We start from the raw sequence: 26,462 nt of genomic DNA on the forward strand, positions 1-26,462 counted from the left end.
CAGCGGAGGAGACGGGCTGCTGAGCCCAGTCTCTCACTCCATGACATCAGAACCTCCACTCCTCAACCCTCTCCCAGAGGGCCCCATGTGAAGCTCCACCCAATGCCCTCAGGTGATAGATGACTCTGGTAGGATGGATGACCCATGGGTTGACCTATGCCTGGCTTGCCCTAGATAAAAGCTGCTAAGGCAGGGACCTGTGGGCAGCATGTTTAGAAAAGTCTGTGTGGAAGAGGGATGAGCACCCCTCTCTGCCACCTCCTGGAGTGTGTCCTCTGACATGTTACTGAGCCCCCCACCCTAGCCAAGCCCACATCTTCATCCATGAAACAGGGAGGTGGTTGTGATAGCACTGATGCTTCCTGCTTAAATGGTACCATCCCACATCACAGCATCCCCACCACAGTGCAGCCCCCTGCTAGCTCTCCATCCTAGGGTGGAGGCACGACCTTCCTCCAGGCCTGCCCCACACCCTCCTGCTCCCTAACCTTGGCAGTGCTGGATTCCTCCTCTGGCAGCTTCTCCAGCTCTGGCCACTGCTGCCGGACAGTGTCTAGCATCTCCTTATAGCTGACCATCTTCTTGAAGTTCCACTTGTTGCCTGTATTCGGGTTGGGGGAAGGCAAGGGGAGCTTCTGAATCAGAGCTGAAAGGGCCCCGGGGTCTTTGAGTCCATCCCCTGCCATAGCATAGCAATCAGTTCTCCAGCCTCTTGGAAGGGAGGGATGAGGGCCCTGCCTAAAACTGGTGAATTGAATCACATCCACAGTGGGCTCCGAGAAGCCACCAACAGCCCATCATAATCCTAGACTCACTGCCCCTGAGGTCAGCCATACCCAGTGGGTGAGCCACTCCACGTGACCTGCAGGCCCAATCCCTTCCTCCCTCCCTCAACCCATCCCTGGTCACTGACCATCAAAGGGCATGTACTCTATGAAGCGCACGTCCAGGGGGAGGCCCTCGGTCAAGGCCGCAAAGTCCAGGAGTTCATCCTCGTTAAGGCCTCGCATCACCACACAGTTCACCTGGCCGGGGGACAATGGGATCATGAGGGCTGTGCCCCCTGCATTCTTTTGTGGAGATGAATCTTGGGGGCCTGGCATTCACTGAGGCCTTCCACTCAGGGACCCATTCCTTGCTTCTCCCACTCAGTTCTCTAAGTTACGGGATTCCTTGGGGTCACTGATTTTCTCGTTTCTCTCGAGGGTGGGCAGGGCTGGACCAGCAGGGAGAGAAGAGGTGGGAGGGTGCATGTACTTCAGCCATGCTGGCCAGGGCAGTGTGGAGGGAAGTCGGGAATCTACGGCAGGGGTACGGCCTCACCTTCACAGGGTTGTAGCCCAGCTCGATGGCCTTGTGGATGCCCTCCATGACCTTGTGGAAGCCTGGGAGGGAGAAACAAGGATTCAGGAACTTCTGTCCTCTCTCCTCTTCCCCCAGACCCTCACAGAAAAGCACCAGAGCCCATCTAGTCTGGAGATTGGCAAACGTTTTCTAAAACAGGCCAGAGTAATATCGTAGGCTTTGCAAGCCAAGAGGCAAAATTGAGCATCCGTGTAAGTATATGTCACGAAGTGTTGGCTAAATTCAAAATGTAATAGTAATAACTGACTACAGTGTTTTGTAAAACAGATCTACAAATGGGATACAATAATGCAATTCTTTTTGCAGGGTCAATATTTTGCTTAAATGGGGTTCATAGTTAATATTTCCTATCATTAACTGATTTTGAATGTTATCTGTAAAATGCATTCTTGGCTCAAAGGCTACATGAAAACAGGCAGGGGGCTAGATGTGGCCTGTGGGCCATAGCATGCTGACCCTGGATCTAGTTGAACCCTCTTGTAGTCTACAGGAGGAAACCAAGACCCAGAGTGAGGCAATGCTCTGCTCAAAGCCCCATGGCACCATCTTTCAGAATGCAGGTTTTCCACTCCCGTTTCAGTGTTTTTTCCTCAACAGTCCATCAATTATTCACTCAACACATACTCTCTGAGCACCTACTATGCACAGGTGCCGTTCCAGGGCTGGTAAGCAATTATTGTCTCAACAATCATAAACCACAGTCAATGTGACCCCAGGCTGACTTCTCACTGCCCAGTTCTCTCATGCATCCAATCACTTGATCACCTACTGCATCCTGGCCCCCTCCAGCACCCCCAGCCTGCACAGCCTGGGGGGTCACCTGTGAGACAGGGTGCCTAGAGATGGCCTCCATGCTTTCCTTGCAGCATTTTCAGACTGCTCAGTGAGAGGGTAAAGGGAAAAATGTGTAGCTTTGAAAAAAATAATGCTGCTAGGATAACCTAGAACTATAAGTTTTCTTTTCTGTAAAACACTCCCCTCCAAAGGCAGGAGGTGGACAAAAGAGTATGAATGGGAAGGAAGATCCGATGTCTCCAATCCATGTACCAGGAAATGAGAGACAAAAAGGGAGAACGTGTATGCAGGCAGTACAGCCCACAGATCCACCTCCTACTTTCCCACTGTAGAGCCCTTGCAGGTTCTGTACTCCTGCTCCCCCTCAGAGTATGTGCCATTGATTCAAACCCTCCTGTTCCTCAAGGCCAGCATACATGCATCCTCCTTGAAGCCCTCCTAGTTCTCTCCTGCTAAGAGTTCTTTCTTCCTCTCTGTAATGCTTTAATCAATACCACAAGACAAGCAAAGGCTGTCCCATGGAATGACATCTTTTGGCCCTTAGCAGCCTGTAAGGCCAGGGCAATGTCTTATGTGTCTTCTGTCCCCTCCACAGCACCTGGAGCAGGCCTCCATAGAGGAACGAGACACCGTGAGTGCTTCCTCAGCACATGGAGGGTATTAAGCAAGGGATCACACCCTGTTTAAGAAAAGGAAGGAAAGAAGGTGGTGGGGCTGATCTTGAAGCTGTTTCCAAGGAAGAGGAAGGAGATCTGGGTCTCCCTGCCATCCCTCTGATCCTCCAGAATCCTCAGTCATGTACCCCCTCCCACATATCAAAGGGTATCCAAACCTGAAGAGCCTTTGCTCCAACATGAGGTCCATGCCAAAGGGAAGCCAGGCACTGGTCTACTGCGACCCAGAGCTCGAGGCTGGCTCCACCTGTCTACCTTGGGCCTCCTGAGGCAGGTGAGTGGAAGGTATGGGTGTGTCTGTAGTAGGGGGTGCATAGGAGGGGCTTATACCCAGGTGGGCACAGAGACAATCATGGGGGCCTGCTGGGGGACTCCCACCTGGCAGCATACACCCAGACCCTGGCATCCCAGGGCGGCTACTTCCACCCTGGGCTGTCCCATGTTTCTTCAGAGCTCATCGTAGAATGACCAACTCGGCCCAGTTTGCCACAGACTGTCTTGGTTTTAAAACTTCAAGTCCTTCATTCTAAAACCCCCTCAAGTCCTGGGCAAACTGGGGCTGGGGTGGTGGGGAGGTTGGTCACCCTAGGTCATTAGCGTCTGACCCCCAAAGTCCCTGACATACATTTGGCAAGGATGAGGGGTGAGAAATAAGTGCTTTGACTTACTGATAGCCCAGACACCAAGAGGAAGTGACCAGGCCCCCCGCTCGGCAATGGCCACGCCCTCCCCAGCTATGTGCAGGCCCTGGGAGGGACACTCACCCCATCCACATCCACTCACCTTTCCTGCGGACGATGAACTCAAACTTGGCAGGCACCAGGGTGTCCAGGCTGATGTTGATGGCACTGAGACCAGCCTTCTGAAGCTGGGGCAGCAGCCGGGCCAGGTTGATGCCGTTGGTGGTAACACCTATGGTCCTCAGCCCTTCCAGCCGCTGGAGCTGGGCTGTAAGGACAACAGAAAGGGTGTCAGACTGATTGCTTGTTCTTGGTGAGGCCGGGAAAAGTGCTGGAAGGCAAAACTCTTTGTCCAGACAAGATGGATGGAAAAGAGGCTCTCTGCAGACCTATATTAATCAGGCCTAACCTAAAAAGAAAGCAAAGAATCAAAACTGACAAAAATAACCAAAAGATTAAGCATTGAGTGCTCTGTGCTAGGTGCTCTGCTGAGGGCTTTGCATACATTAGCTCACTGAAGCCTCACAATAACAATTATCTCATTTAGTAGATAAGGAAAGAGGTGCTCTGAAAGATTATGAAAATTGCTTAATGTCACACAGTAAGAAGAGTTGGCATTTAAATCCATGTGTACTTGACTCAGGACTCTGCTCTTAACAACCAAGTACTACACAGGTCTTGATATTCTGTATAATGGAAACATAAAAGTGTTTGAGTTAAGTGCTATTTGACAGCTCCATTCTACCAAATATCCCTAGAAATAATGGAAGGATTTTAAAAATCCATAATAGCATTGGAAGGTAAGAAAGAATGCCGTAGATAGCCCAGAAAGGGAAATTAGTTCTGAAAGAGAGAAAGCAGATGGGACCGACCAGACGGATAGAGACCACAGCTCAAAGTGCACCCAGGAGAAGGTTCTGTAAAAACAGGGAGAGACTAGTGTGCACGCAGCTTAGTAGTCACATGTACAGGAGCAGAGGGGTCCTACTGCATGTCAGGGAGTTTGTCTAAGAGGGGAGTTATATTTGAAGGAGCTGGACAGGTTGGCCTCATCCTTCCCTGTTGGCAGGGGAAGGCAGCAGAAGCATTTGCCTCAAGGATAGAGCAGCAGTGCAGACACTTAAGCCAGCCATGGGGCTGTATTAGTTCCTTCTCACGTTGCTAATAAATAAATACCTGAGACTGGGTAATTTATAAAGAAAAGAGGTTTCATTGACTCACAGTTCAGCATGGTTAGGGAGGCCTCAGGAAACTTACAATCATGGCAGAAGAGGAAGCAAACACATTCTTCACATGGCGGCAGCAAGAAATGTAGAGCAAAACAGGAAAAGCCCCTTATAAAAATCATCAGATCTCGTCAAAACTCACTATCATGAGAACAGCATGAGGGTAACCACCCCCATTATTAAATTACCTCCTACTGGGTCCCTCCCATGACACGTGGGGATTATGGGAACTACAGTTCAAGAAGAGATTTGGGTGGGGACACAGCCAAACCATTTCAGGGGCAAGGCCTGAGTCCTGGTGACACTCAGCAGTACCTCACACCCCTTCTCCACAACCTTGGAGCAACCCACAGAAACGCAAACAACATTGCCAGGCAGGCCAACAGAGACCTCAGGCACTAAGATGAGTACACCGCCAAGAATCAACAAACATTTAAGGAAGAAGCATGAAAGAAAGATAACTAGTTCCCCAAATAGAAGAATGACAGGAGGAGGAGAAGGAACAGTGATAACAGAAGACAATTCTTTTAAAAAGCAGAGGGAATATCCTCATTGGGATAAATATTCAATCTTGAAAATAAACCAGGAAAAAACCCTAATTAGGGCTCTTGAAAATTAAACAATATATAGTTACAAAAAAAAAAAAACTTGAGAAGCAGAATGGACACAGGAATGAATGAGCAAACTGGAAAATTCAGCAAAGGCATTCTTGAAGAGCTGGATACAAAAGACCAAAGAATGAAAAGAATGAGTCTGAGGAAACACACCTGCTCACATTCAAATCCAAGAAGATCTAGAGAAAAGATAAGCTATCAAAATGTACACAGTAGTTATCTTTGATCAGTAGATCATAGGTGATTTTTATATTTATTTATAGGTAAAATTTCTTTCTATAATGAACACGTTTTCTTTATAATGTGGGTGACACACATATACACCCCTCCCCCTGAATTTTAGCTGACCTTTGCTACACGGACAGTGCCACTGACTACACCCTTCCAGCCACCAGACCAGTTGTTTCCAAGAAGCTATGTAAATGTATGTCTCTAGGAAGACCCAGCTCAGCGCTGCAAGAGAGCCAAATATTAGAAAAGGCAGAATATTACAAAATTCATCATCAGTTTAAGGTAGGGGTGCATGGGAATGCACACATTCATAGTGTAAGAATAAAATCATATAATCTTTCTGGAGAGAAGTTGTACATGAACTTTTAAAGACTTTGACCTGAAATTCCACTAAGAATGTAAGGAAATAATCATGGATGTGAATAACATTTACCTACAAGGATGTTCATCACGGAGTAATGCATAATTAAGGAAAGTGGGAAATAATCTAGAGAGCCAACAATAGCACACTGGTTAAATTATGTTTTCTCTGGATGACGGAACATTGTGCAACCCAAAATGACTCTGTAAAATCATACATTAGGGTGTAGGGAAATGCACGCACTATATTACGTAGAGAGAACAGTGACAAGAGATGCAGTAAACACAAAAAATAGTAAACACAAGATGCAGAGAAAAAATGGCAGGCGGGTCATCAAACCAAAATGTCAACAGTGGTTACAAACAGGCAGTAATGACATTCTTTCTGCTTTTCTGAAATAAACATAAATTACTTTTGTAAAAAAAAATAATAATAAAGTTTACAAATAAGAGCTGTTTGAAAAAGGAAAGAGTTTCACTCTGGCTCTATCAATAAGGAAAATTAGCAGTGGTTGTTCACTTCTGCCAAATCAACCCTGGAGAAACACAATCTAGGAATCTAAGAACTTAACAATCTAAGTCCTTAAGAAGGCTAGTTGTTCTGAAATGGTATGTGTTAGGGGATGAAGACGAGCAAAGAATGTGAGTAGATAAAGGAAAATGAAGCAGGTCAAGCTATATTCTTTCCCTTGCCCACTGAGAACTCAGCACCATCACTGATTATCCCCTTACTGAAGAAATCAGCGGCAACTGCCCAAAGAACTAGCTTAAAAGTCAACTGGAGGCCAGGCACGGTGGCTGATGCCTGTAATCCCAGCACTTTGGGAGGCCAAGGCAGGTGGATCACTTGAGGTCAGGAGTTCGAGACCAGCCTGCCCAACATAGTAAAACCCTGTTTCTACCAAAAATACAAAAATTAGCCAGGTGTGGTGGTGGCACATGCCTGTAATCCCAGCTGCTTGGGAAGCCAAAGCAGGAGAATCGCTTGAACCCGGGAGGTGAAGGTGGCAGTGAGCCGAGATCGTGTCATTGCACTCCAGCCTGGGTGACAGAGTAAGACTCTGTCTCAAAAACAAAAAACAGCAACAACAAAAAAAAACTTGATAAGCTGATTTTAAAATTTACATGGTCAAGCCTTAGTATATGTAAAACACTGTTGAAAAAGAATAAAAAGAACTTGCCCTACCAGATAATTGACTGATGAAGCTACAGTGATTAAGACAGTTGATATTGGCACAGAGACTAACAAATGGACCAACAGAACAAAGTAGAACTTGAAACAGATCAAGTTCAGAATGGCAGATTTATGGAGGAAGTAAGGATTGTTTAATATAAAGAACTATAAAAAAATGGCTATCCATGTGGAAAAAAATTACATTGAATTCCCAAAAATCATTTACAGATGAACTAAGGACCTATATGCAAAATTTAAAATTTTTAGTGAAGAACGAAGGTAGGTGATCTGATCTCGGGTTAGGTGTTTCATTAACAAGATATGAAAACACTAACCATAAAAGAAAAAAACGCTGATAAATTCAAGAACTGCTACTGATCAAAAACAATCATTACACATGGTGTAATTTGTTTTTTCAGACTGGGAGGAGATATTCGCAACATATATAAGGAACCTGTACCAAATAAATATGAAAAGACAAAGAACCAAATAGAAAAATGGGCAAAAGACATGACCAGGAATTACACAGTAAAAGATATTTTTTATATATGTATAGCTAATTAACATGTGAAGAGATGCCAACTTCATTCTTAAACATGAAAATACAAATTAAGACCACAATGAAATATAATTTTACACTTGTTCAACTGGCAAATATCAAGAATAATACTGAGTGTTGGGAGGTCATTTGGCAGGATCTCTTACATAGCGCTAGTGAAAGTGTATTTGGCACAACCATGTTATTAAGTAATGCCACATTGTTTTCCAGAGTTAAACATTCACCTATTTTATGATCCAGCAATTCCACCGCTAGAGAAATTGTACACCAAGATATGTTAATGAAAACAAGAATGTTCAAAGTGGCACCATCCACAACGAAAAAGCTGGAACCAATTCAAATGCTCACTAAAAGGAAAAAATAGGGTACATTCACATAATGTAACAGTAAACCACAGAGGAAAAAAGAACTACAACTCTGTATAACATTATGCATTTTACTTGAGTCAAAAACAATAAGCCCTGAAAGACTACACACAGCATGACACTCACAAACTTCAAAACGCTATATCTACTTTTTAAAAAGTAAGGGAATAGGCCAGGTGTGGTGGCTCATGCCTGTAATCCCAGCACTTTGGGAGGCCAGGGCAGGAGGATCACTTGAGCCCAGGAGTGCAAGACCAGCCTGGGTAACATGGCAAAACACTGTCTCTACAAAAAATACAAAAATTAGCTGGGTGTGACAGTGTGCGCCTGTAGTCCCAACTACTCTAGAGGCTGAGGTGGGAGGATCGCTTGAACCCAGGAGGTTGAGGCTGCAGTGAGCTGTCGTGCCACTGCACTCCAGCCTGGGCAACAGAGCTAGATCCAGTCTCCAAAAAAAAAAAAAGGGGGACAGGGCAGCAAGGAAATGATAAATAGAAAATTGAGGAATGCTTACCTTAGGAGGCAGTGGGGTGGGGGCAGGGTACAGGATAGGGAAGGCCCCATAGGTAGCTAAAAGTTATTGCCAAATGGCCGGGCGCAGTGGCTCACACCTGTAATCCCAGCACTTTGGGAGGCCGAGGCGGGTGGATCACGAGGTCAGGAGATCGAGATCATCCTGGCTAACATGGTGAAACCCCATCTCTACTAAAAATATAAAAAATTAGCCAGGCATGGTGGTAGGTGCCTGTAGTCCCAGCTACTCGGGAGTCTGAGGTGGGAGAATGGTGTGAACCCGGGAGGCAGAGGTTGCAGTGAGCTCAGATCGCGCCACTGCACTCCAACCTGGGCGACAGAGCAAGACTCCGTCTAATTAAAAAACAACAACAACAACAACAACAACTTATTGCCAAAAAATTGGTGGTATAGTGGGTTTCCTTAGGAACCACTAACATTATTAACATGAATAAAGTAAAGCAAGTCATACATGGACCAATGATGAGAATATCTCATGAACCAAGGATTATGATTTAACCTAATTCTATGCAACTGGAGCCCATCAAAAATAAAACAAAATGCTTTACCCCTTTTCACAGTCTGTCATTGGCTTTCCATTACCTTAAGCTGTGAAATCAAGCTATACTCTATAAGAAAGGCAGGAAGGAATGGAGGGAGCGAGGAAGGGAAGGAAAGAAGGAAGGAAAGAAAAAGGAAAGGAAGAAGCTGCAGCAATGAGTGACTTTTTTTCAACTTTTTTTTTTACGTTTAGGGGTACATGTGCAGGTTTGTTACATGGGTTAACTTGTGTCATGGGGGTTTGTTGTACAGATTACTTCGTCATCCAGGTACTAAGCCTAGCACTCAATAGTTATTTTTTCTGCTCCTCTCCCTTTTCCCACCCTCCACCCTCAAGTAGGTCCCAGTGTCTGCTGTTCCCCAATGAGTGATTCTTAAGCTAAGTCCAGTTCATCTGGCAGTGGCCAGTCGTTCAGGAAGTTAGGATGGAAAACAAGGGCCCTGCAAACTCCTCCAACACTCTCACAGTACTTGTGCACTTAGTTCCTTCTTCCTTCCTTTGGAAGACCCTAACTTTCACAGTCCAACATGGCAGCTGCTGGCCACATGAGGCTACTTAAATGAATGAAAAAGTCATAAAATACAAATTCAGTTTCTCGATTACATTAGCCACATGTCAGGCCCTCAAGAGCTACGAGTGGCTACTGTATCAGACAACACAGATGCAGAACATTCCATCATCTTGGGAAGCTCTATGGCAAGCTTGTCCAACCTGTGCCCTACGGGCTGCACATGGCCTAGGATGGGTTTGAATGTGGCCCAACACAAATTTGTAAATTTTCTAAAAACATTAGATTTTTTGGTAAATTTTTAGCTCATCAGCTATTGTTAGTGTTCGTGTATTTTATGTGTGGCCTCGATTCTTCTTCCACTGTGGCCCAGGGAAGCCAAAAGATAGGACACCCATGCTCTATGAGACAGTGCTATTCATGGCAAAACCTGCCATAACTTTTGCACCAAGATAATGCTTTAAACCCATCTCAGCTGAAAAGAAGGGGCGTGGGACTTTGTCTACACATGAAGCAGGGTGGAGAAGTGCTGGAGAGGCAAGGGGTTGGCAGAGGGAGCCAGAGAGAGCTGAGGGGCCCAAACCCTTCCCGTGGGGTGTTCTGCAGCACCTCTCAAAGGCTGACAGAGCTTCAGACATGGACCTGAGGTGAATGGGACCTCAGGCTCAGCAGAAACTGTAACCTGCAATCCTTTTGCTCTGCCTCCAGGTGGGGGCCCCTCAAAACCTTCATGTGAGAGGGTAGGCACAAGTGTTCGTGAACATCCTGGGCCTGACTTCTGTTCCCTCTCTTCCCCTGTCCCTCCTTCCTCCACCAGCACCCATCTGCCCTGCCCTTCAAGGCTGCTTTGCTCTGAAGCAGCTCCTCTGGGGAAGATCAGAGGCTAGCCCCTGAGAGATGTCAGAGTGCTCACAGGCACAGCGCCACAGGAAGTCAGGGGGTGCAGCCGCCATTCTTTTTGAAGCACTGGGGGAGGGGCAGGGTGAGGTGTTTCACCCACCCCCACCCCCTGGGAGGCAGGAGGTAAATCCTCAGAAGCAGGTCACTGCAGGTGGGGCCTTGTCCTAACTAGCATCCACGTGGCGATCACCCCTTGCCCACCCCATTCCATCAGCCAGGACCAATAACCACAGAATATCACAGCAGAAAACATCCTTAAAGTGGCTCATCCACAGCTGAGGAAACTGAGGCCCTGGGTGGGGAAGGAACCTGCACAAGTTCACCCAGCCAGAGAGTGGCAGAATGGGGACAGAGCTACGAACTTTCCTGGCTCCCATTCTTCCCACTGTGCATGCTGAGGTTTCCGGGGAGAGCCCTGAGTCCTCATACCGGTGGTTTAGCCATCCTGTACCTCTCTGACCAGTGAGTGATCCTCACCCCCTCTGCTCTCTCACAGGTCCTGGCACAAGGCGGCCCATGCCCGCGGGTGCCAGGCAGAGGAAGTGGCCTGGATGGGGGGGGGGGGCTGGGCCTGGCAAGCAGCTGGTTCAGCAGGTTCAGCCCTTTCCTGGTAGCCAGCTTGCCTTTCAGCCCTGAGGAGCTGCCTGGAACATGGGGTCAGGTTGCCTGGGCCAGCTCAGCCAGCACAGGATGACGAAGGTTCCCAGGCCAAGTGACCAGTCAGGGCTGAAGGGAGCTGGCCATGAGGCAGGAGGGAGAAGAGGGCTGTCAGGGGGACCCGGGCTCCTCCTTGGGACCCTCACAGCACCTAGGCTCCCCTTATACAGCAGCTGCTTCCTCCAGTGGGCCATGGGTCCTCAACAGCAGGGTTGGTGCTCATTCATCTTCGTGTGCCCAGCACAGTAGGAGGCACATAAGATGGTAATCCAGTGAACAATTACTGAACCAGAGAGCTGAGGCGTGGGGGGTCCTGTCCAAAGCAGCTGGACAGGGCAGCAATCAAGAACATGGAACCTCATAGCCCCGATTTCATCACCTATAATTACATGAGCAAAGGTCTCTTTCCTGATCTTGGGGTTTAGAAGCTTATGGCAAGAGGCCCATTAGAGCTACCTTTACAGAGCACTTGCCACAGGCTGGGCATTTCATTCTCATTCCCTCCTCAGGTCAACCCTATAAGGTAGGTACTATTACTGCCTCAAGGCTTAGAACAGATTTTAAAAGTTGCCCAAGGTACGCTGCTTGTAAGAGGCACAGTGGAGACTCAAATAGGAGTATGCCGTACTGCAGAGACTGTACTCTGACCCAGTCTCCATTCATTCAGCGAATCTCAGGGAGCACCAACCATGTGTCAGGCATGGTACTGGATGCCAAAAACAAAACCTGCTCAGCAATCCGAGAGCTTTCACACCAGTGAATGGGGAGACAGACAATTAAAGAAACCAAACACACAACCCAATCACACAGTGCCAGGATGAGATAAATGCTATGAAGCAAAACAAAGTAGGGTAAGTGGGTAGGGCAGGGGTTACCACACTTTTTCTGTGGAAGTCCAGATAGTAAATATTTTCTACTTGGCTGGCCAGCTTTGCAACACAGTCTTTGTCACCACCACACAACTCTGCCAAAGCAGCCATGGGCAATATGTAAATGAATGGGCATGGCTATATTCCAATAAGACTCCATTAATAGACACTGAACATTTAGGATTTTATAATTTTCGTGTGGTAGAAAATGTTATTCTTTTGATTTTTTTCCCCATTATTTAGGAATATAAAAACCATGGCATGATGCAGTGGCTCAGCACTTTGGGAGGCTGAGGGGGGTGGATCACTTGAGGTCAGGGTTTCGAGACCAGCTTAGCCAACATGGTGAAACCCTGTCTCTGCTAAAAACACAAAAAATTAGCCAGGCATAGCAGTGTGTGCCTGTAATCCCAGCTACTCAGGAGGCTGAGGAAGGAGAGTCACTTGAACCTGGGAGGTGGAGGTTGCAGTGAGCCAAGATCGTGCCACTGCACTCTAGCCTGGGCGACAGAGCGAGACTGTATCTCAAAAACAAACAAACAAACAACACTCAGTTTGCAAGTTAGACAAAAACACATGTCGGCCCAGATTTGGCTGCTATAACTTGCCAATTTCTGGGAAAGAGTGGCTGGTGTGAGTACACGAGGATGCACTTTAGACAGGATGGTTGAGGAAGGCCTTGCTGAGAAGATGACATGTGAACAGAGACCTGAATGAGGTCGAGGAGAGCGCCCTGAGCTCCTAGCAAAGGGGAACAGCACGTGTCAAGGCCCGGCCGTGTGAATGGGAAGGAGGGGGAAGGTGGAGAAGCCCATGAGGGTTTTGGAGGTCAGCAAGAGCCAGGTCATGTGGGCCTGCTGGAGAGGACCTTGGTCTCAATGTGACAGCAAGCTACTGACGTCTGGCATTTGCGAGCTTCATGACCTTGGGCAAGTTATCCAACCTAAGCCTCATTTTCTCATCAAAAATGGAAAGAATAATAGCACCTGTCTCAGCAGGTGTTGTAGGACCAAGAAAGCGTCATGCACTAAATGAATGTCAGCTGCCAATGTTAACATCGGCATCAGTGTCCAGCCAGATGAGGCGGTGCTGGGAGAAGTGGCGATGACTTTCCTCCAACTCACCCACAATGTCTACCACGTCCGGCCGGATGAGCGGCTCTCCGCCTGTGAGCCGGATCTTGTCGACGCCTTCCTTCACAAAGAGCCGGGCGAGGGTCAGGATCTCCTCTGTGGTCAGCAGGTTGGCTTTGGGGGTCAGCGGGACCCCCTCCTCGGGCATGCAGTACTGACCTGAGGGAAGGATGAATGGGAACGTGGAGGGAGGAAAGAGGCACGGCCACAGCCCCGTGATGCCTCCGCTCCCCAACTCTCCATCAGGCCAAAGGCTTCTCAAACCCACCTGGATGTGAGCGGAGACCTCACTAAACCTGAGGTGGAAAAACCCCAGGCCAGCATCTCCCCAGGCCTCATCTTTCTCATTTCTGAAACATTAACACATTTCCCTATGCCCAACACACACAATCTGGCCATAACATCCCTCAGTGGGAGGCCAAGGGCATGGGTTAGAGATGAAGTAGGCTGAGGGCAGAACCTGGCCTGACTTCCTGGGCTGAGGGCGCCTGGGCAGGGGCGTTCCTCCTGGTATTGTTGCCCATCCTCCTGCATTTCACTGGCTATGGCAAACAGGTAGCTTTCTCTCTGCGTGTCATGGGGTGAGAGAGAGGTACTCTCTGGCCTGGCAAAAGCTGCCATCCTCTGTAGCTACAAGCATTCTCAAATCCACTCTATCTATTTCAGGTTATCGTCAGACCCATTTTATATGTTGGAAAACTGAGATATTACTTGTTCATGGTGAGGTATCAGAATGGGGTGAATGGGGTGAATAGGGTAAATGGGGTAAATGAGGTGAGTAGCGGCAGGCCGTGGAAGGGCCACCATCCTCCACCGTCACTTCCTGTGGTGCAGTTTCATTAAGGTTTGGGTCAAGATCTGTTAGAGAGTCCTGAAGGCAAATTACTCAGTTGGGTCCAGAACCAGTCCTTTGAGACTTAAGAGAATAAGCAAGACTACCAGAATGTAAAGCATATAGTACATCTTGTTTGGTTAAACATTTACTAAACATACTTGCATGCATTTATTGGGCCATGAAGTAACTTTATTTCTTATTGTGAGGTATAGTGAAAGGAAGAAAGTGGGGAGGAAAAGAAGGGAGGAGAGAGGGGGGAAGGAGGGGGAAGGAGGGGGAAGGAGGGGGAAGGAGGGGGAAGGAGGGGGAAAGAGGGGGAAGGAGGGGGAAGGAGGGGGAAGGAGGGGGGAAGGGGGAAGGGGGGAAGGGAGGAAGGTGGGAAGGGGGAAGGGGGGAAAAGGGGAAAAGGGGGAAGGGGGGAAGGGGGGAAAAGGGGAAAAGGGGGAAGGGGGGAAGGGGGGAAGGGGGGAAAAGGGGAAAAGGGGGAGGGGGGAAAAGGGGAAAAGGGGGAAGGGGGGAAAAGGGGAAAAGGGGGAATGGGGGAAGGGGGGAAAAGGGGTAAGTGGGAAAGGGGGGAAAGAGGGGAAGGGGGAAAAGGGGTAAGTGGGGAAGGGGGGAAAAGGGGGAAGGGGGAAGGCGGGAAAAGGGGGAAGGGGGAAGGCGGGAAAAGGGGGAAGGGGGAAGGCGGAAAAAGGGGGAAGGGGGAAGGCGGGAAAAGGGGGAAGGGGGGAAGGCGGGAAAAGGGGGAAGGGGGAAGGCGGGAAAAGGGGGAAGGGGGAAGGAGGGGGAAGGGGGAAGGAGGGGGAAGGGGGGAAATGGGGAAGGGGGGAAATGGGGAAGGTGGGGAAGGGGGGAAATGGGGAAGGTGGGAAAGGGGGAAGGGGGAAGGTGGGAAAGGGGGAAAGGGGAAAGGGGAAAGGGGAAAGGGAGAAGGGGGGAAACGGGGTAAAATGGGGGAAAACAAGGGAAGGGGGAAGGGGAAGGAGGGGGAAGGGGAAGGAAGGGGAAGGGGAAGGAAGGGGAAGGAGGGGGAAGAGGAAGGAGGGGGGAGGGGGGAAGGGAAGCAGGGGGGAGGGGGGAAGGGAAGCAGGGGGGAGGGGGGAGGGGAAGCAGGGGGGAGGGGGGAGGGGAAGGAGGGAGGAGGGGGGAGGGGAAGGAGGGAAGAGGGGGGAGGGGAAGGAGGGAGGAGGGGGGAGGGGAAGGAGGGAAGAGGGGGGAGGGGGAGGGGAAGGAGGGGGAGGGGGAGGGGAAGGAGGGGGAGGGGGGAGGGGAAGGAGGGGGAGGGGGGAGGGGAAGGAGGGGGAGGGGGAGGGGGGAGGGGAAGGAGGGGGAGGGGGGAGGGGAAGGAGGGGGAGGGGGAGGGGAAGGAGGGGGAGGGGGAGGGGAAGGAGGGGGAGGAGGCAGAAGGGGAGGAAGGAGGCGGATGGGGGAAGGGGAAGGGGAAGGGGAAGGGGAAGGGGGAGAGGAGGGGGAGAGGAGGGGGAGAGGGGGAGAGGAGGGGAAGGTGAGGGGGGAAACGGGGAAGGGGGGAGGAGAGGAAGGGGGGGAGGAGGGGAAGGGGAGGAGGGGAAGGGGAGGAGGGGAAGGGGGAGAGGAGGGGAAGGGGAGGAGGGGAAGGGGAGGAGGGGAAGGGGAGGAGGGGAAGGGGAGGAGGGGAAGGGGGAGAGGAGGGGAAGGGGAGGAGGGGAAGGGGGAGAGGAGGGGAAGGGGAGGAGGGGAAGGGGAGGAGGGGAAGGGGAGGAGGGGAAGGGGAGGAGGGGAAGGGGAGGAGGGGAAGGGGGGGAGAGAAGAGGAGGGGAAGGGGGGGAGAGAAGAGGAGGGGAAGGGGAGGAGAGAAGAGGAGGGGACGGGGAGGAGAGAAGAGGGGGGAAAGGGGGAAGGGGAGAAGAGGGGGAAAGGGGAAGGGGGGAAAAGGGGAGGGGGGAAGGGGGGGAAGGGGGAGAAGGAGAGGGGGGAAGGGGGAGAAGGAGAGGGGGAAAGGGGGGAAGAGGGGAGGGGGGAAGGGGAAGGGGGAGGGGGAAAGGGGGGAAGAGGGGAGGGGGGAAGGGGAAGGGGGAGGGGGGAAGGGGAAGGGGAGGGGGGAGGGGGGAGAAGGGGAGGGGGAAAGGGGGGAACAGGGGAGGGGGAAGGGGGAGGGGGAAGGGGGAGGGGGAAGGGGGAGGGGGAAGGGGGAGGGGGAAGGGGGAGGGGGAAGGGGGGAGGGGGAGGGGGAGGGGGAGGGGGAGGGGGAGGGGGAGGGGGAGGGGGGAGGGGGAGGGGGAGGGGGAAGGGGGAGGGGGAAGGGGGAGGGGAAGGGGAAGGGGGAGGGGGAAGGGGGACGGGGAGGGGGAAGGGGGACGGGGAGGGGGAAGGGGGGGAAGAGGGGAGGGGGGAAGGAGGGGGCAGGGGGGAAGGAGGCGGGAGGGGGGAAGGAGGGGGAAGGAGGCAGGAAGGGGGAAGGAGAGGGAAGGAGGGGGAAGGAGAGGGAAGGAGGGGGAAGGAGGGGGAAGGAGGGGGAAGGAGGGGGAAGGAGGGGGAAGGAGGGGGAAGGAAGGGGAAGGAGGCAGGAAGCGGGAAGGAGGGGGAAGGGGGAAGGGGGAAGGAGGGGGAAGGGGGAAGGGGGAAGGGGGAAGGAGGGGGAAGGGGGAAGGAGGGGGAAGGGGGAAGGAGGGGGAAGGGGGAAGGAGGGGGAAGGGGGAAGGAGGAAGGAGGGGGAAGGGGGAAGGAGGGGGAAGGGGGAAGGAGGAAGGAGGGGGAAGGGGGAAGGAGGGGGAAGGGGGAAGGAGGGGGAAGGGGGAAGGAGGAAGGAGGGGGAAGGGGGAAGGAGGGGGAAGGGGGACAGGGGAAGGGGGGAAGGGGGACAGGGGAAGGGGGGAAGGGGGACAGGGGAAGGGGGGAAGGGGGACAGGGGAAGGGGGGAAGGGGGACAGGGGAAGGGGGGAAGGGGGGAAGGGGGAAGGGGGGAAGGGGGAAGGGGGAAGGGGGGAAGGGGGAAGGGGGGAAGGGGGGAAGGGGGAAGGGGGGAAGGGGGGAGGGGGGAAGGGGGGAAGGGGGACAGGGGAAGGGGGGAAGGGGGACAGGGGAATGGGGAAGGAGGGGGGAAGAGGGGAAGGGGGACAGGGGAAGGGGGGAAGGGGGACAGGGGAATGGGGAAGGAGGGGGGAAGAGGGGAAGGGGGGAAGGAGGGGGGAAGAGGGGAAGGGGGGAAGGAGGGGGGAAGAGGGGAAGGGGGGAAGGAGGGGGGAAGGGGGAGGGGAAGAGGGGAAGGGGGAAGGAGGGGGGAAGGGGGAGGGGGAAGAGGGGAGGGGGAAGAGGGGAGGGGGAAGAGGGGAGGGGAAGGGGGAAGGAGGGAGAAAGGGGAGGGGAGGGGGAAGGAGAGAGGAGGGAGGAGTGGGGGGAAGGAGGGAGGAGTGGGGGGAAGGAGGGAGGAGTGGGGGGAAGGAGGGAGGAGTGGGGGGAAGGAGGGAGGAGTGGGGGGAAGGAGGGGGGAAGGAGGGAGGAGTGGGGGAAAGGAGGGGGGAAGGAGGGAGGAGTGGGGGAAAGGAGGGGGGAAGGAGGGAGGAGTGGGGGAAGGAGGGGGAAAGGAGGGGGGAGTGGGGGAAGGAGGGGGAAAGGAGGGGGGAAGGAGGGGGAAAGGAGGGGGGAAGGGGAAAGAGGGGGGAAGGTGGGGGGAAGGGGAAAGAGGGAGGAGTGGGGGGGAAGGGGAAAGAGGGAGGAGTGGGGGGGAAGGGGAAAGAGGGAGGAGTGGGGAGGGGGAGGGGGAAGGGGAAAGAGGGAGGAGTGGGGAAGGGGAGTGGGGAGGGGGAGGGGGAAGGGGAAAGAGGGAGGAGTGGGGAAGGGGAGTGGGGATGGGGAGGGGGGAAGGGGAAAGAGGAAGGAGTGGGGAGGGGGAGTGGGGAGGGGGAAGGGGGAAGGGGAAAGAGGGAGGAGTGGGGAGGGGAGGGGGAAAGGGGAAAGAGGGAGGAGTGGGGAGGGGGAGGGGAAAGGGGAAAGAGGGAGGAGTGGGGAGGGGAAAGGGGAAAGAGGGAGGAGTGGGGAGGGGGAGTGGGGAGGGGGAGGGGGGAGGGGGAGGGGGAAGGGGAAAGAGGGAGGAGTGGGGAGGGAGGAGTGGGGAGGGGGAGGGGGAGGGGGAGGGGGAAAGAAGGGAAGGGGAAAGAGGGAGGAGTGGGGAGGGGGAAGGGGAAAGAAGGGGGAGAGGGGAAGGGGGAGAGGGGAAGGGGGAGAGGGGAAGGGGGAGAGGGGAAGGGGGAGAGGGGAAGGGGGAGAGGGGAAGGGGGAGAGGGGAAGGGGGAGAGGGGAAAGGGGGAGGGGGAGGGGGGAAGGGGAGGGTGCAGGGGGAAAGAGGGGGAGGGGGAGGGGAAACGAGGGGGGAGGGGAAACGAGGGGGAGGGGGAGGGGGAGGAGAAAAGAGTGAGGAGAGGCAGAAGGAAGGAAAAGAGGGGAAGGAAGATCAACTTTAGAAGTCCCTCCAGCAGTGGCTACAGATCCAGAGCACTCTGCGAGGATTATGAAATGAGGCCTCTTTGTTATTAGCCTGGCCCCAGCTGATTTGTCACGGAACTGGGGCACCTCCACAGTCAGCAGTGCTGGCATGGGCATGGCTGTCTACTTCACATGTTTATAATGTCCACCACCCCACCCCTGGCCATGTCCTGGACTTCGGGAACTACAGGGAAACAGGAGGAAGGACCCCTGAAGACTGAGAGGTCCAGGACCCAATCTTAATTCTAAATGCAACTGCATTTATGTTTTCAAATCTAATCCCAAGTAGGACACAGCTTCTACAATCATACAACTCAGCCTTGACCCCTATCTTGCCCCTGAAGCCCACCTGGCCCGGTAAGCAAGGGGTAGCGGGTGAGGAAATTAGAAAGGAGAATTGAAGGACACAGGAGGATTTCCAGGCACAGGGAGATTTCAGAGGCTGCTTCAGCAGACGGACACCAGCCCAGAGAGGGCCCAGGAAGGTGACTCACATCTGAGGTTGCACTTCTCTGTGAGGGAGATCCGCAGGTAGCTGTGCTGCCGGCCGAAGCTGTCTGTGAGGAAGGCGGAGAAAGGGGCCGCATGCTCCCGCAGGAACTGCCTCCGCCTGGACAGCTCCTGCAAGGACAGGCCAGGGAGGAAGCATGGGCCCCTGCTACCGGGCTGGGAAGAGGCACAGGGAGAACCGCCTGCCCCCTCCCTTACTCTGACATCTGTACGGAGCTTCCAACTCTTCCACATGTTTGGGCTCTGCAATGTTGGGGAAGCTGGGATTGTCCGTCTCATTGAGAAATGAGCTTGATGAGAAAGACCCACCCCTTAAGTATTCAGCTCGGGGGTCGGGGTGGGGTGGGGTGCGGGGGCTGGTGATCTCTGCTGGGAGGATTTCTGGCTGGGCGGCAAGGTGGAGGCAAGGGCGTGGGGGAATCTCTTAGCCCTTATTTTTCACTCTAGCCAGTGCCAAAAAAAAAAGGATTGGGCACCCATGGTCTCAGGCATAAATGAGAAGAGACTGCTGAAGGCCACAAGCAAGGCCCAAACCCGTCCTGCAGAGAGAAAGGAGGGAGCCAGCTTCACCCTTTCCCATGTACAAGTCTGATCTAGTCTGATCCGTCTCCCCCTGATGTATCGGTCCTTGGAGAGTACAACCTGGGTCCCGACAGATGCTGATGAGATAATTGCTCCAAGGAAGTAACATTTACCAAGCATCTTAAAGTTTCCAAAGAACGTTCTGTTTCATTCCCACACCCACTCCACAAGGGATTATTATAACTAAGGCTTGGATGGGGTCCAAGAACACCCTTGGCAGAAGCAGGATTCAAATCCAGGTCTTCTGATTCCAGGTTCTTTTTTTTTTTTTTTTTTTTTTTTTGAGATGGAGTCTCACTCTTTTGCCCAGGCTGGAGTGCAGTGGCGCGATCTTGGCTCACTGCAAACTCCGCCTCCTGGGTTCACACCATTCTCCTGCCTCAGCCTTCTGAGTAGCTGGGACTACAGGCACCCGCCACTGCACCTGGCTAATTTTTTTGTATTTTTAGTAGAGACGGGGTTTTGCTGTGTTAGCCAGGATGGTCTCGATCTCCTGACCTCGTGATCCACCTGCCTTGGCCCCCCAAAGTGCTGGGATTACAGGTGTGAGCCACAACGCCTGACCCTGATTCCAGGTTCTAAATTACTCCCTTCTATCACACAGAGAGAGTCCAAGAAGATAGGGAGGATGACAACTAGGGTGGGTAGAAGTCACTTCTCTAGAATATTTCAGACAAAAAAATCACGACCCTGGAAGTCATGCATGAGATCTACAGACAAGGTTCTGGAATGGGAATAAGAACCCCTGGTTTCTGTGGCAGGTATGACCTGGCACACTGTGAAAGTCCCTTAACTTCTCCAGGCCTGCTTTCCCAGTTGTAAAATAAGAATACAGCTACAGGCTAAGGTTGCCTTGCTAGGAGTAAAGACAGGGGTCGGGTGGTAGTGGTGGTATCAGAAGACGGTAGGTGAACACTTAAAATTATGAGGGAGAGCAGAAGGCCTCAGGCCCTCCAAAGGTCTAGCGCAACTATGCCTACATTAGGAGGAAGAAGCATTTGCTTCAGTAAGTTCCTCAGCTCCAGCTGCACATTAGAACCATCTGGAGAACTTTAAAAAAAGATTCCAGTGGAGACCAACTAAATCTGGATCTCTGAAGCTGTTATGTTTTCAATCTCTTCAGGTAATTCTCATCCGCAGCCCTTGACTGGGTCAAGAGCCGCTGAGTGGTTCAAAGATAAGAGACATGAGAGTGTGTGTGAGGCTGCTCTCGATTTTCTGGGCCCATAAAACATTCCTCACTCTACCCACCGCGGGAGAATTTCCCATCTCCTCTGAGAAGCCGTGCTCACCATCCTGTGGGGAGTAAGCAGCAGTCACTTCTCTAACTGCAGTCTGCTATAATCACAACAGTCACTTCCTCCCTCCCTGCGGTGTGACGGAGAAAACTCAAACTCACCCCATTGCCTTTCCATAGACAGCCTCAAGGGTGGGGCGGGGGGCACTCCATAATCAAGAATCCCATCAGCCACCAAAGTCCAGATGAGATACATGGGAATCTGGATATATTGCAGTGCTGTGCCCTCTTTTTCATCAACAGCTATTTGCAAGTCAGTCATGTTAGTCACCCCAGATTCTGCCTCTTCACTTGCCAAGATACCCCCCTCAACCCAGTCTTAACATGTTGGGGGGATGGGGTGGCTGGATGGGGGAGGAGTCAAAATAAGTCAAAGAATTGGAAGTTGAGAGGACCAAGGAACACGATTCAGTAGAAACCTGAGAGCAAGCAGTGTGATGGAGCAATCAAGAATGGAATTAGGGGCTGGGTGTGGTTGTTTACACCTGGAATTCCAGGAATCCCAGCACTTTGGGAGGCCGAGGAGGGCAGATCACTTGAGGCCAGGAGTACGAGACCAGCCTGGGCAACATGGTGAAACCCCGTCTCTACTAAAAAATACAAAAGTTAGCTGGCTGTGGTGGCGCGAGTCTGTAATCCCAGCTACTCGGGAGGCTGAGGCAAGAGATCGCTTGAACCCAGAAGGCAGATGTGGCAGTCAGCCAAGATTGCACCACTGTACTCCAGCCTGGGCAACAGAGCGAGACTCTCTCAAAAAAAAAAAAAAAAAAAAAAAGAATGGAATTTGGTGCTTTTGTTCTGGCAATGAGAGAGGCTGGTCAGATTTCACTTTTAAGAACTTTTGTGACCTTATCTAGACTTATGCAGACTGCACCACCAGTTCTGAACCCAGCCTCCTAAACACACACACTCTCACCCTGCCAGCAATGCAAACTCATTACTTAGATATTAACGAGCCCCATTCCTGCATCTTCTCTCCTCTAACACTGCATGCCCTACTTTCATTCTTCTACTTTTTTCCCTGTCCCTTAAATCTCCTGGAGGAAAAAAATATCAGCACCAGTCAAAGGAGCCCAAGATTCAGAGGGAATTATAGGACAGAGTAGACAGCAACCCTGCTTGCTCAGGAGGGCGGACATGTCAGAGGTAGTAGGAAGCACTCAACGGATCATATTCCCAGGGTCCCAGGCTAGCCCGGGCTGTTTCCCCTCTGTGAGAAGTCATTCTGCCTGATTCAGTATCCCCAGTGTTTAGCACAGGATATTGGTACATTTTGAATCACATGAACAAACAGTCCTGTCCCTAATGTAAACAGAAAGGTCGTATATGCAAAAGCCAGTCACATGGGGGTAATCATTTCCCGGCTGGTCTCTACTGTCAAAATGGTTTAACCTGGTATAGTGGTTCGAAACCCTGGCAGCACATCAAAATCACTCAAGGAGCTTCAAGAAGGACTGATGACAGAGCCGTGTCCCAAAGATTCTAGCTCAATCTAGTGCCTCAGCTGTGCAGCCAGGGCTGAGAACCATCGGCCTAGTGATACCAGGTGCCAGATGCTATTTTAATCCAGGGTGAGTTGTTGTGGTTCTGAGCACAGGATTTGGAGTAGGTGAGCCTATATTACAAGCCTGGCTCTAGCTGTTGAGCAAGTCACCTAAATTCTCGAAACCTTAGTTTCGTCATCTATGCAGTGGAAATAGTAATCCAACCTAACTCAATTGGAGGAGTTCCTGGCACAGAGGTTTTCATTCAGTGATCCGTGGAGGAACACTGTTGTGTGCTGTGATCAGTTTTTCTAGTTTGTCAGCTTCCCTTCCCTTCCAAGACCCTGGCCTTCCAACCCTACTAACAGCAGATGGCCAGAGGTGGGATTTCAAAGCTGCTGCCACACCACCCAAGTGGGGTCTGAGCATCCCCAGGACCACCAATACTGGTGCGCATCAGCAGGCACCAGGCAGCCTGCCAGACACTACTGGTCATCTCATGTCTACTCAATGCAGATTGGGGTGAGGGGGGTGGTGAGGGGGGTGGTGAAGGGGGTGGGGAAGGGTGGGACAAAGGAGTTAAAGCGGGACCCTGCCCTCAAGGTGCCTTCCTCTACTAGTCACTCATCTTAGGCATCTGATTTGACTGCTAAAGGCTAACCCTCAAATAGCTCCAAACTCTAAACAGAGCAGCAGGGTTATTCAGGAGAAAAAAAAAAAGCACATTCCAAATCTAAGTATCAGTGGCCCTGATTTACCCTGCTATTGGGATGATGTATACTAAGGGTCTCTTAAAATTAATCTCTTTTAAATGAAAGGATCCAACAAAGAGCCTAGCCTAGCTTGATTCTCCTTCCCCCTCCCCTCATTCCCACCCTAAGTGTGAGGTCTTTACACCTATGGCTTCTGACAAGGACAGTCACACTTCGCTGAAACATGGATTTTGAGGAGCTGGGCAGATTGGAAGTCGAGATGACCCCCTGAAAGCCCTCTTTCCCTCCTCCCCCTCATTCTCCCTCACCAGGCCCTGCTGTACTCCTTCTACCTTCACCCACACCCACTTCCTTGCAGCCTAACCCCTAGCCAGCATTTGTTTTTTCTGGCCCCCTGAACAGATGGGTGCCTTTGCCTTGTCTAGACACACCCTCCCTGCTTCCCCCGCCACAGGCAGCAGGCTTCATTGTTGCCCAACAAAGCCTGCATGGAGCCTCAAGAGGGAGAAAGAGGGATGCAGCACTCCCAGGCTAGGCTGAACCCTGCAAAGATTGTCTGGGCCACCCCAGACACAGGCTGGCAGATTGCTGTGTCTCCCCCACCCACTTCCCCATTGACCCACACTCTACCCCTTTCCATATCTAGAAGCTACTCGACCTGTTCTTGGACTCAGCCCACAGCCCCCTTTCCACAATCCTCACAGCCAGCTCCCACTTACACCTCACTTCTCTCCCGCACACCCTCACCTTGCCACAAAAACAACGCCCAGTGGCTTTCCATCCTAGCTCTCTAAGCACCTCCCATCCCAAACCAGACTACCAGAGCCCTGTGTGGGTGTGTTGGGGGAGGACAGACCCTGCAAGAAGGGGTTCAAGGTGTCCCCACCCCAACTGGCAAGCTCTGGAGATAAGCAGAACATATCCATTTCCAGACTCATCTCCCCTTAGAGTCTCCTCAAGACAGGTTTCTGTGTCCTCCCCCATCTTATGATGGGCTGGCCCAGCCCTCTCATTTTATAAACATGAAGCAAAGGGAAGTGACAGCCCCAGGAGCCAGGTGAAATTGGAGGCGAAACTGGCGGGTGAAAACATGGGACTCCGTGTCCAGTGTGGTCTACTACGCCACATCACTCCTCACTAGTTAAGTTTCAAGCAGCTACAATTATTGGCTGAATCCACTGCCTGCACAACCCTGCCTTAAGCGCTTGTGGGTATATAAAGGCGGAGGTGCACCCAGCCCTCAGGAACTCCCAGTCTGATGAAGATAATCCTAATGAGATGTCCAGGATTCAATGTGAGTTGACAGAATAGCTATCCAACAAGTCCAGATGGGAGGGGACTCACAGGACACAGCATGTGCCAGTGGCAGCATGGATAATAGTAATTACCACCAACATTTACATAACACAGCACTTACATGGGCTAAGCTTTGTTCTAAGTATATACGTTAACATATGTTAACTCTTTTAATCCCTGTGACATCCTATGAAGTAGACACTTTTATTCTCACTTTGCAGATGAGAAAACAGACACTGAGAGGTAAGGGGACTTGGTGAATCCCTAATAAGGGATGTGGCTGCCCCAGAGTCTATGTCCTTTCTGCCACATTACCCCTCCCTTCACAGTGTAAAGGGATGGACAGGAGCAGGCTCTCTCCCTGGCCTCCACACAGGGAGGACGGAAAAGCATTAGAGTTGAGTTCCTGCCCTCTACTTTACAGCTCTGCGACTGGAGGAGTTAACTTCGATTAGCACCCTCATCTGAACATACAAACTCTACTCACCTCACATGGCTTAGTGAGGACTAAATGCTTCCACATGTGAGTCACTCAACACAGGTTCTCTCATGAAAGACCAGTACAAAATAAACTGGGGGGTGGGGGGTAGGGGGTAGGGGGGGTGGAGAAGAAACGTCCCTTTTCTTGAATTCTTTAAAGATCTCTCAGCCATCTTTGCTTTCCTATCTCTTCCTCAATGATGTTCAGGGTTCGAGGATACTAAAAAGTCTTCACTTCCCAACCATGGGCCTGCTTATCTGAGGATCCCAGAGGGGCTTAGATATGGGGAAAGCAAATTTGGCGGAAGTCATTGAGCAATATGGGGGAGAAGGGAACAGTGATCTTATGAATCCCAGGACAGGAAGCCTAGTTCTGGGAGACGGGGAAAAAAATGCCTAGATAGGTATCGAAAAGAGGTTTCACTAAATGAAAAGAGTTGCTTTTCCCCCCAAATTATTCCCTAACCACCTGAGCAGAAGAACAATCAAAACCTATAACTTTTCATGACTTGAAACACTCTGAGGGGTGCTGGCAAGGACTGAGGGATCTTACCCAAAACCCTAAAGACAGAGGAATTAATTTCTCACCCGGAAGAGGCCATGTCCTGCCCTGTTCTGCTCTAGGATAAGGCTGAACCCTCCCAAGGTTAATAAAAAAGACAAGGAGTCAGCAAAGGATGGGTTACAGAGCCCTGGGACTACAGTAACAACTCACTGTTGGCGACACCGAGGTGACATGTTTAGTCAGTCACACTATGAAGCAGGTGTCACAGGGACACCTGATCTCTGAGCTCTGGGGTTAGGGAGGGAAAATGTTTAAGAAAGAGGGTGGGTGCAAGGCAAGGCTGAAAGGTACTAAGACACCTCACTGGACCCAAAGTCCCAGTCCTCTGCTTACCCCAATTTCTGGCCAAGCTCAGGGCTGGAAGGGGTGGCGTGGCTAGGGGGCAGGGAGGTTCTGAAGCGGGACTCCCAGGAGCCTCTCCCGCTGGGCTAGCGGGTGAGACCAGGCGGTCCATCTGGAGAACATCGCTCCACTGAGGACTGCCAATGGGTCCCTCCCAGAAGCGGTCAAGCAGATAGGCCGGGAGCTACTGGGGGAAAAGGGCAGTGTGCCCGGGCCACTCCTGCCCCGGGAAGCTGTGGACGCAGGCGGGGTGGGCTCACCTCCGAGGCAGCTCGCGCGGACTCCCCGGGGCGGGGCTGTGTCACCGGAGCCCCTGAGCTGCAGCTCCGGGCGCTGGACCTCAGGAGCCGCCACAGCATCCGGGACAGTGGCCGCGCCGCCATGAAGCCTGATCAGAGCGGAACCGCAGCCCGCTTCGGGAGTACACTGGCCGGGCACTCGCCCCCGGGGTCATCCCAGCAAGGGCGGGGAGGGACAGGGGGAGGGCAGGACCCGCACAGCCAATAGGCGAGGACGCAGTCCCGCGTGGCCTTGTGGGAGTTGTAGTACGCTCCCTGTGCCCACTTTCCTGGGCCGGGGTAGCGCTCTAGGGCAGAAAGGTAAACTCCGGTAGGGAACGGGGTTCTTTTCCTTCCAGTTTTTCTGGCTGCTCTAGTCTCAGATTTAGGTCGTGTTGTGACAGTAGGCAGGACAGGGCAAGGGCCGAACGAAT

At 52.2% G+C, this 26,462-nt stretch overlaps 1 protein-coding gene across 3 annotated transcripts in view; it reads right to left on the minus strand.

The window, feature by feature from the left end:
- Positions 1-26,230, minus strand: part of MOCS1 (molybdenum cofactor synthesis 1) — a 33,297-nt gene extending 7,067 nt beyond the window's left edge. Inside the window, exons 1-7 of one of the 3 annotated variants that reach the window (XM_054490880.2) lie at positions 26,011-26,230; positions 18,976-19,102; positions 13,177-13,344; positions 3,618-3,782; positions 1,324-1,385; positions 914-1,025; positions 489-601 (exon numbers count right to left, since the gene is read on the minus strand). In XM_054490880.2, the coding sequence (XP_054346855.1) occupies positions 489-601; positions 914-1,025; positions 1,324-1,385; positions 3,618-3,782; positions 13,177-13,344; positions 18,976-19,102; positions 26,011-26,133 (870 nt within the window). In that variant the 5' untranslated portion in view covers positions 26,134-26,230. The remainder of the gene's footprint in view (positions 1-488; positions 602-913; positions 1,026-1,323; positions 1,386-3,617; positions 3,783-13,176; positions 13,345-18,975; positions 19,103-26,010) is intronic. The other 2 variants (XM_054490879.2, XM_063666186.1) reach the window with 2 other exon arrangements.
- Between the last annotated feature and the right edge of the window lie 232 nt (positions 26,231-26,462).

This window comes from Pongo pygmaeus, chromosome 5, assembly GCF_028885625.2.
Source record: "Pongo pygmaeus isolate AG05252 chromosome 5, NHGRI_mPonPyg2-v2.0_pri, whole genome shotgun sequence".
Lineage (NCBI taxonomy): Eukaryota > Metazoa > Chordata > Mammalia > Primates > Hominidae > Pongo > Pongo pygmaeus.